We start from the raw sequence: 9,583 nt of genomic DNA on the forward strand, positions 1-9,583 counted from the left end.
TGGGCGAGGAGGCGCCGCCAGGCGCGCGGTCCGTCAAGGTGGTCCTGGTGGGCGACGGCGGCTGCGGGAAGACGTCGCTGCTGATGGTCTTCGCCGATGGGGCCTTCCCCGAGGTGAGTGCCCGCGCCCGCGGCCTCGCGCGCACCCCCGGCCGGTTCCGCGCGGGCGCCCGGGTGGACCCGTGTGTGCTGGAGCTGCCGGGGCTGTGCGCCCGCCCCGGCCTCCTCGGGGGTCTCCTTGCGGGACGGGGGGTCAAGAGCAGAGCTGTGTCTCTCTGCCATTGGTAGTGAAGGCGTCAGTGATGTCATCGATGAAGTGGGAGGAATGGCACCTACCTGGGAGGGGTGCCGCAGGGACTGAATCAGGCAACCCGGGAGCCTCGCAGGTTCTAGTGAGCGCTTGGCGGCACAGCTTGGTCAAGAGGCACTGAGGATTTAGAACCAGACTGCCTGGGTTGAGATCGGGGCTTTGCCACAAATGGCCATGTGCCCTTGGGCAAGTCCCCTACCCTCTCGGGACCTGTTTCCCCAACGGCATACAAGGAGTAACGATGGTGCCCACCTCACAGGGTCCCTGAGGAGTTCACAGGGGTGCAGTGCCCAGCTCCGGGCTGCACACAGGAAGCACTCACTGAAAGCTGGCAGCTGGCATTCCAGGGAAACATCTCTTCCTCCCGTGGGCTCCACCCTGGAGGGGAAGAGCACACCAGCTCTGGAGTCCGACGGCGGGGTCCGCACCTCGGCTGTCCTCTAAAGAACCCGTGCGGCTCAGTAACTTGCTGAGCCTCTCTGAGCCTGTTTCCTCACAACCACCTCATGGGGTGGAGGGACTGCCTGGTGGTGGTGAGGTGAAGCTAGTGTTAGACTTAGACAATCTTGCATGGCACCTGACATATCCTTGGCGCCCTGAGCATGTCAACCGTTAGTCCTCCCCTGACATACTCACTGACTGTCCAGGCGGACTGACAGGCGCACAAGGCCAGGGGCAGGGGCTGGACCCAGCTCTGTGCCACCTCTCGGCCCCGCTGTCCCAGAGCCCATGGGTTTACTTCCGGCATCTCTTCTTCCTCCCTCCCCATCCTCCAAGCCCCTGGGGCTGTGCAGGCGCTGAGGAGTCTGATGGAGGAGGCAGGAGGGGCCAAGCCTGCAAACAGTGTCAGGCCTTGCTTTCTCCTGTGGCAGCAGCAGGCCACTCATTTTGTGGTTTATGGAGCTGACATCACCTCCTTTGGCCAGTCACTGTTTTTTTTAAGTTGGGGGGGTTGTGTTTCCGGGCCCTAGGTGCTGCCCATGGGAACCCAACAATTATGGCACTCTGTGAAGAGCACCACAGAGGGGCCAAGCCAGCCGGGACCCAGGGAAGGGCGCCAGACAGAAAGGCCTCACCACCAATGTCCTGAACTCCCAGATGTCCTTGATGGTGATGTCTCATCCCATTTTCAGAGAGGTTACAATGTGGAAATGGGCATCTTGCAGTCAATGAAATGTATGTTTTGATGGACATGCTGGGACTGGTCAAGGGAGATGCGGACATGCTTGTGACCAGGGTAATGGACTGGCCTTGTCCAGGCTCTTCCCCTGCCAGGGGCTCTGGGTTCTCTGGCACAAGAGACCTCTTCTTTTAAAGAATCACAAGGTCCAAGAACTGGAAAGCCTCCATTTTACGGATGGGAAACTGAGGCTGGAGAAGCAGAGTCTTGCCTGGGGCCACATGGCCCAGAGGTGGCAGTGCTGGTCAAGAGCCCAGCCTGCCCCTGACCAGGGCACTCCATAGCCACCAGTGCTCTGTCTGCTGGACCCAGCCTCCTCCTGCCCCTGCCCTTAGATTCCTCCTCCAGGCAGCCCTCAAAGCTGAGAGAGCTGGCGGCTGGGAGTGCAGAGGTCCTGTCTCCCATCCCCCATCCTGTAATGATCCATTTGTCTGTCTGTGAGCCCCATGAGGGCAGACCCAAGGCTGAGTCATCTCTGTCCTGGTCCAGCACAGGCCTGGCCCTGTCTTTCTTGCTGAAGACAGCTCAGCAGATAAGATTAGGAACTTATTGGTGCCATGGACAGAGGGCAAACCTGCCTGGGGTCAAAGAACACAATGGAAGGTGTAGACAGTCTCCAGGATGACATTCCAAAGTAGAAGGAAGGGCTGAGACAGTTACAAGCCAGAGGGGCACCTGACCTCTTTCCTGCTCACTCCTGGCACCAGGAACTGGAATTGGTGACCTCAGGAGAGGCAGGGGGCTGGGGACATAGCCTGGCCTCTGGAGCCAGAGACCTGGCTTCATCACTAGCCAGCTGTCCATTGTGTCACCTTGGACAAGTCACTTCTCCTCTCTGGGCCTCATCAGGAAAAGGGGGTTTATACCAACTTTCCAGGCTTGCAAGGATCAGAGGGGTGCAGGTAAAGGGACGTGCACAGAAGATCCTTAGAGAATGGTAGGTGACGGGATCATCACCACCAGCTTTTGCAAAGCACTGACACGTGTCTCCCGAGAGCTTCGTGGCAGGCCACCCAGCAAGCTTGGGTCAGGAAGTGTCCTGCCACAGGAACCCTCTACTGGTGAGTGGTGGCCACATTGGGAGCTCAGATGCAGGTGTCACTGCCTTCCATAATGACAGGCCCCTGCTCCACGACAAAGATTAGAGGCTGCAGAGGAGCTGGGGAAGGGGACATCACCTGGAGGAATGGACGGGGGCTAGCGTGGACATTGCCCCTGGCTAACAGCTTTGTAAGTGTTGGGCATTTTTGCTGGGTCCTCACATGCCAATTCATCCTCCCAACCACATCATGAGGTGACACTCTTCCTCTTTACCCTGTGAGGGGACTGTCCCAAGGACACATAGCTGGTGAGTGTCAGAGCTGGCTCCTAAGCCAGGCACATCTGATCCCATAGCTAGTGTTCCTAGCCACCAGGTCACACTGTCTGCACCAGGCAAAGGGCCTAGGGGGAGGGGGCCCTGGGCAGGCAAGGGGACCTGGGGAGGTGGATGCGGCCCTTATCTATTCCCATTAGTTCCTATTGGTGAGGGAATAACAGGCTGGCTCGGGTCCAGGGCAATCGAGCTTCTACCTCAAGGCTGTCCTGGCTTCTCCATCTTCTCCAGCTGCCCACCCTGGGACCTGCCTTTCCTAGCAGCTTCCCAGGTGTACTGGAGGATAGCGCTGACCCACCGCTAAGGTGTTGCCCCTCCCAGTCGGCCAGGGCCTGGCTCAGAAGGCCAGAGGGCCAGTGAGCAGGCACCAAGTCCTCCTGAGTCGTGGGCAGGTGGGGGCCCTACCCAGCATGGGAAGGGAAGAGGACAGGAGCCCCCTGGACTGTGGCCCCACCAACCAGCCCTGAGCAGGCAATTGAGGCCTAGGGACCCAAGATGCAGATGGTCCAGCTGCCGCTTAGGGCAGAGGGCTGTCATTGTGGCCAAATTTTGAAAACGAACTCACCTGTTGCTTAGACCCCATCTTGCAAAAGCTCCCTCTTCATTCCTGCATTTTCGTCTGTGTACAAACCTGTCCTGCTTCCCATTCATCCAGGCTTTATGGAAATGGAGTAAGCTTGGGCTGGGCAGGGCTGAAGTGGAGGAGCCTCTGCCCTGGGCAATCCCCTCCCGAGCAGACAGGGCCAATAAGAGAAGCAAACATATGGGGCAGTTTGGAGGGGATCAGGAAAGGCCCCCAGGGGAGGTGGCATTTGACAGGAGTCCTGTTTAGATTGTGAGAGATTGAGAGGCAAAGGAAAGACCCCAAAAAGCTACACGCTCCCCAGGGCAGGGACTGAGTCTTGTTCATTGCTTGCTGCCCAGTGTCCAACACTGAGTCTAAATAATGTGCCCGTGTTTGTTGAATGAATGAATGAACAAATGAAGCAATGAACGAACAGATGTAGGTTAATGTCAGTCCAGGAGGGGACTTCAATGAAGACTCAGAGATGGTAGTCCCCAGTCCAGGGGACAAAGCTAAAAATGACCATAGTGGGGCCGGCCTGTGGCTCACTCGGGAGAGTGCGGTGCTGATAACACCAAGGCCCCGGGTTCGGATCCCATATAGGGATGGCCGGTTCGCTCACTGGCTGAGCGTGGTGCTGACAACACCAAGTCAAGGGTTAAGATCCCCTTACCGGTCATCTTTTTAAAAAAAAAAAAAATGACCATAGTGGTGTGTAGAGAGTGCTTATTTGTGCTAGGCCCCAGGCTAAGTGCTCCACATGGAGTATCTCATTGAATCCTTATGGCAGCACTCAATGGTAGGGTCTTTTAATATTCCCACTTTACAATAGAGGGAAACAAGGCCAGGGAGGTTCAAGATCTTGCCTGGGTACATGGGCTCTGTGCCTCCTTCCCAGAAACAGCTACCCCAGCTGACTCCTGAGGAGGGGGGGGGTGCTCTTGGAAGCTTCTTCACAGCCTCCCCCTGCCCCCTTTCTTCCTCAGGGCTATACCCCCACGGTGTTTGAGCGGTACAATGTCAATCTGCAAATGAAGGGCAAACCTGTGCACCTCCAAATCTGGGACACAGCAGGTGAGTGTGCAGGGTTGGGAAGGGGCAGGGTGGAGGAGGAGCTTCAGTGGACACCAGATGCTGGGGACAGAACCCTACCCCCTTCCTTCTGAACCAGGGGGGACAGCCAATCTGTAAGGGACAGGTGTTGGCCAGGACTGGGGGACCCCAAGAACCTGAACCCTCCTTGCTTCTGCACCTGAGTCTGCTTCCCCTATCCCAAGGCAGCTCACTGTGTCCTGGAGACGAGGGGGAGTGCAGAGCTCTTCACTTTCAAGGGGTGGACTGTTCCTGGCCTCCCAAGTATTCCATCCTGGCTTTAGCTTCTATAAGATCTGCCTGACGTTGCCCATACAAGGGTCAGCTCAAAGCTAAACACAGGGAGTCCCAGCAGCCCTCTTACCTTGGACAGGCTAAGACATCTTTGCCGGAGTCTCGCCTGCCTCTTACTCACCCCCAAGCCCAGGGCAAAGCAGGCTTCTGAATGATGGGCCTCAGTTCCTTCAGGCTGCTCCAGGCCTGGCCTCTGTCCCACACCCCACTCCTTCCAGAACAGGGTCTCTCAGTAAGTGGTCTTCCCAGGCCAGGGCTGACACATCCCACAGGCAGGCCAGGTGAGCACTGCCCCAAAGGGACATTCATGTGGAGTAGCCACCTTACCTGCCAAATTTGTGTCAGACTCTGAGGCACAAGACCTGGCCCTGCCCTCTAGAGCTCCCCATCTGATGAGATGACCTCCCCGGGGAGTTGCTGACAGTGCGCAGGAGATCTAGAAGGAGTGACCACCCCCACTTTGCACAGGGCAAGATGATTATGACCGCCTGCGGCCCCTATTCTACCCTGATGCCAGCGTCCTGCTCCTCTGCTTTGACGTCACCAGCCCACACAGCTGTGACAACGTCTTTAACCGGGTAGGTCCTGGGGGGCAGGGGGCATAGCCCCCATAGCCAGGCCACTCTGCTCCATGTATCCCCCTTGACCAAGCTGACTGTCAGAGCTCGTCAAACCCTAGATGATATCAAGTCCAGCACCTTTGACATATATACGGGGAAACTGAGGCTAGGAGGGCAGCAACTTGCCCAGGGTCACACAGAGATTTGTTGGCAGGGTCTGCCCTTCTGACTCCCAGTTCAGTGCTCTTTGCCTTCTCTCTACTGCAGACTCAGAACACTCGTGGCTCTTTCCACTGTGACTCTACCTGAGAATGCGGGGTGACCTGGAGGCCCTGCATCTCCCCAGCCTGTGCCTGCCCAAGTTTGCATGAGCCATAAAGTCAGAGTCCAGTAGTTCTCTGTGTGACTACTGGCTCTCAGCAGCCTCCAAGGATGTCCCCCAGTTATGTTAGGGGTTCCTGAGGCTGCTCCTAGGGGTCAGGGATGTGGTCCCTTGAGTTGCCCTGCTCCAGCTGCTTTTAGCCATGGTACAGCCCCTCACCCACTGCTGCCAGGGCCTACATGCAAAGGGTGTGCTCCAGCATTCCTCAGGGCACAGCCACAGACAGCATTAGTAATAATAACAGCAACAATGACTGTGACAGCAACATTTATTAAGAACTTACCATGCAGGGCCGGCCCCGTGGCTCACTCGGGAGAGTGCAGCGCTGGAAGAACCGAGGCCGCGGGTTCGGATCCTATATAGGGATGGCCGGTGCGCTCACTGGCTGAGTGTGGTGCAGATCACACTGTGCCGAGGGTTGCAATCCCCTTACCAGTCAAAAAGAAAAAAAGAACTTACCGTGGCCCAGGCACTGCTCTGAGCAGTATTTGTATATTTACTTGTTTAACCCCTACCAACCTTGTGGAGGAGCTGCTATTATTCCCGGATGGAGTCACTTGTCCTAAGATACACATCTATTACAATGGTAACATTGGCTTACTGGCCAGCCACCAAAAAAACCAAAAACAGACAAAAAGTGGTGACACTAGATTTAAACCCAGGCAGTCTGCTCCATGCATTCATTCAGAACGATTGATTGAGCCCCTCTATGTGCCAGTCGCTATCCTGGGCATTGGAGACCAGGAGAAATGGTGGTACCTAGGACTAGGGTGCTAGCAGTGGGGATGGCGAGAGGGGGCTGGATTCAGAATCTGTCTGGAAGGCAGAGACATCAGCACTTGGTGATGGATTGGACATGGGTGGGAGGGAGAAGCTTTGACCAGAGGGACTGGACAGTGGTGTTGCTATTTCCTAGGATAAAAAGGAGCAAGCTGGGGGTGGGGAGGAGAGGAGGAGATAGGAGGCCTGCTGACATCCCCGTGGAGGTGTCGGGCAGGCAGCTGGAGGCACGAGTCTGCAGTTCCTTGGAGGACAGGGCAGGCCCCACTGGAGAGATGCATTTAGGAGCTGCTGGTGGGGTAAAGCCATGGACCGGGGGAGGCTATCTGCTCAGTGAGAACAGCTGGAGGAGAGGAGAAACCACAGCCTGAGCCCTGGGAGAGGAGGAGGACTGGGAAGGTCCCAGTCAGACCCAGGAGAGCCAGAAGACTGGGTCCTGGGGTGATGTGCAGACCAGGTCGTGGAGGAGGGAGGGATCCCCAGTGTCAGGGCTGTCGGGAGTTCAGGTGGGAGCTCAGCTGAGAAGTCACTGTTTTATTTAGATAGGGTCACTAAAGAGACCTTTTTCTTTTCTTTTCTTTTGGTGGCTGGGTGGTATGGGGATCCAAACCCATGACCTTGGGGTAATAAGGCTGAACTCTAAACAACTGAGCTAACCGCCCAGCCCAGGAGACCCTTTTCAAGTCCAGTTTTGGTGGATGGGTGGGGGTGGGGGAAGTATGCCTAGGACCCCACAAGGGCCCCATTTGGCCCCAGGAGCTGGACACTTTGATTCTAATTTTTCCTGAACAAGCAAGCTCAGCAAGCATGTGCTCCTGGAGATAGAATGCCCCTCACTCTGGATTCCCAGTGCCCCAGTTGTGGTCCAGGATAAAATAACCCAGCCCTGGTGGCCTCACATTCCACACAGCAGCTGACACAAGATAGGAGTCGTCCCTCCAATAGGCAGACAATTGAAGCAGACAGGTGCTGCAACCATTTTGTGAACTGATTTATTTTTAAAGGTCATTTATTTCCTTAAATATTTTGCCAAGTTTGGGAGGCAGCCATAAGAGCCCTTACCTTGCAGAGAGGCAGGATTCTAGAGGTGGTGGGAGCAGGATTCTAGAGGAGGTGGGAGCAGGGTTCTAGGCCTCACTTTCTGAGCTCAAATCCTGCCATTTCCAGTTTTGTGACCAAGTCCGAGTTATGTAGCCTCTCTGTGCTTCAGTTACTGCATCTGTACAGTGGGGCTGATTATAGAACTTAATCAGTTGTAAATTATTAGCTCAGAGCCTGGCATTGAGTAATTTGTTTTGGGTGGTGTGGGGGTAGCAGGTCATGTATTTATTTATTTATTTATTTTTAATCGTAACATAGTTGATTGTACATATCCGTGGGGTATACAGTTGAATATCAATACCTGTGTGGCACCAAGTAATTTCTCCCTAAATGTTGGCTGTGCTGATTATCATTATTGGAGTCCAACCTGGGAAGCAGGACAATGGCCCACCGAGAGGGACAGAACTCCCGATGGCTCATGCACACACCCCCTCACCCCCGCAGTGGTACCCGGAGGTGAATCACTTCTGCAAGGAGGTGCCCATCATTGTTGTGGGCTGCAAGACTGACCTGCGCAAGGACAAGTCGCTGGTGAATAAGCTGCGGAAAAATGGGTTGGAGCCCGTGACCTATCACAGGGTAGGAAACCCAGCCTGGGGGTGGGGGCAGGGAAGGACTTGGAGAGAGCATCTCTAGGGACTTCTCAGTGGCACCAGGCATCCAGCATACTCAGGGTGTGTGTGGGTCAGAGGTCAGGAACTGCCAGTAGTTGGAAATGGTTCCTACAATACTCTGGGAGGTTCTTCCAGTAGAAGCAAGACTGAGGGAGTGTGCATATCAGAGTCAGTGCTACCCACCCACTTCACAGATGGGGAAGCTGAGGCCTAGAGAGGACACCTGTCTATTCAGTCCACAGGCCCCTCTCTGACACATTTCTGGGTTAGCTGGAAGTTAATGAGTTGGTGCCATGAGAGGCAGAGACGCAGCTCAGAACTGAGGTGGGGAAAACAATGAAGTGATGAGAGCAATTGGTCAAGGCAGGGTATGGGAGCTGTGGGTGTCCCAGAAGACCCTCATCTTCCACTGCCGTCCTGGAGACGCCCTTGCAAGGCCACCCAGTGTCCCTACCTCACAGCAGCCCTGTCTCCCTCTCCCTGTTAGGGCAAGGAGATGGCAAGGTCCGTGGGCGCGGTGGCCTACCTCGAGTGCTCGGCTCGGCTCCACGACAACGTCCACTCCGTCTTCCAGGAGGCAGCCGAGGTGGCTCTCAGCAGCCGCAGTCGCAACTTCTGGCGGCGGATTGCCCAGACCTTTTGCGTAGTGACCTGACCAGCTTGGTACCCTCCCTGCCCCTGACTGCCCAGGCAGCACCAGAAGGAGCTGGGCACTGACTTCCTGCCGAGTTGGCTGGGCTGGACCCAGTCCCCAGGTTGTGACTGCCAAACTGCACCTCAGCAGATAGGTACCACCAAGGCTGGGCCCCAGGGTCTGGGAACCCTGGATGGAGGAAGGCTGTGGAAGGCTACTGCTGGAGTCACCTGGAATCAGACTCCCAGTGCCCGATCATGAACTGACATCCTGGAGTGGCCTGTGTAGCCTGACCTGGCGCCACCTCGTAGCTGGTCTCAGGGCTGCACCTGCAGGACCTGGCATTCTTAGGACCATCCTGCCAGAACCCCACCCTGCCCCTTCCCCCTTGGCCCTGCCTGTTCCAATGGTAAGTGTAACAACTAAAGTCACATCACTTGTCATTTGTGTCACGCCTCTTATTTCAAAGAGACTTTACACACATGTTCCAAGGTGGGACTGCTTGGATCCAAACCCAGCTTTATTACTTCCAGGGCCTTGGGCAAGTTCTTCTGGGCTTCAGCTTCCTCACCTGTGAAATGGGACCAATCACAGACTACGTAATGGAGCTTTGGGATGAGTAAGAGGGTTACAGGAGCAACACTTGCAAAGAGCTTAATAGGTGCCTGGCACACAATGAAGTGCTCATGCAGGGTTC

At 55.7% G+C, this 9,583-nt stretch overlaps 1 protein-coding gene across 1 annotated transcript in view; it reads left to right on the top strand.

Moving 5' to 3' along the window:
* Positions 1–9,329, top strand: part of RHOD (ras homolog family member D) — a 14,275-nt gene extending 4,946 nt beyond the window's left edge. Inside the window, exons 3-7 of the mRNA XM_008572107.1 lie at positions 9–113; positions 4,416–4,503; positions 5,284–5,393; positions 8,083–8,217; positions 8,740–9,329. Of these exons, the coding sequence (XP_008570329.1) occupies positions 9–113; positions 4,416–4,503; positions 5,284–5,393; positions 8,083–8,217; positions 8,740–8,907 (606 nt within the window). The 3' untranslated portion in view covers positions 8,908–9,329. The remainder of the gene's footprint in view (positions 1–8; positions 114–4,415; positions 4,504–5,283; positions 5,394–8,082; positions 8,218–8,739) is intronic.
* The last annotated feature ends 254 nt before the right edge of the window (positions 9,330–9,583 follow it).

The sequence above is a fragment of the Galeopterus variegatus genome, unplaced genomic scaffold (assembly GCF_000696425.1).
Source record: "Galeopterus variegatus unplaced genomic scaffold, G_variegatus-3.0.2 Scaffold752, whole genome shotgun sequence".
NCBI lineage: Eukaryota > Metazoa > Chordata > Mammalia > Dermoptera > Cynocephalidae > Galeopterus > Galeopterus variegatus.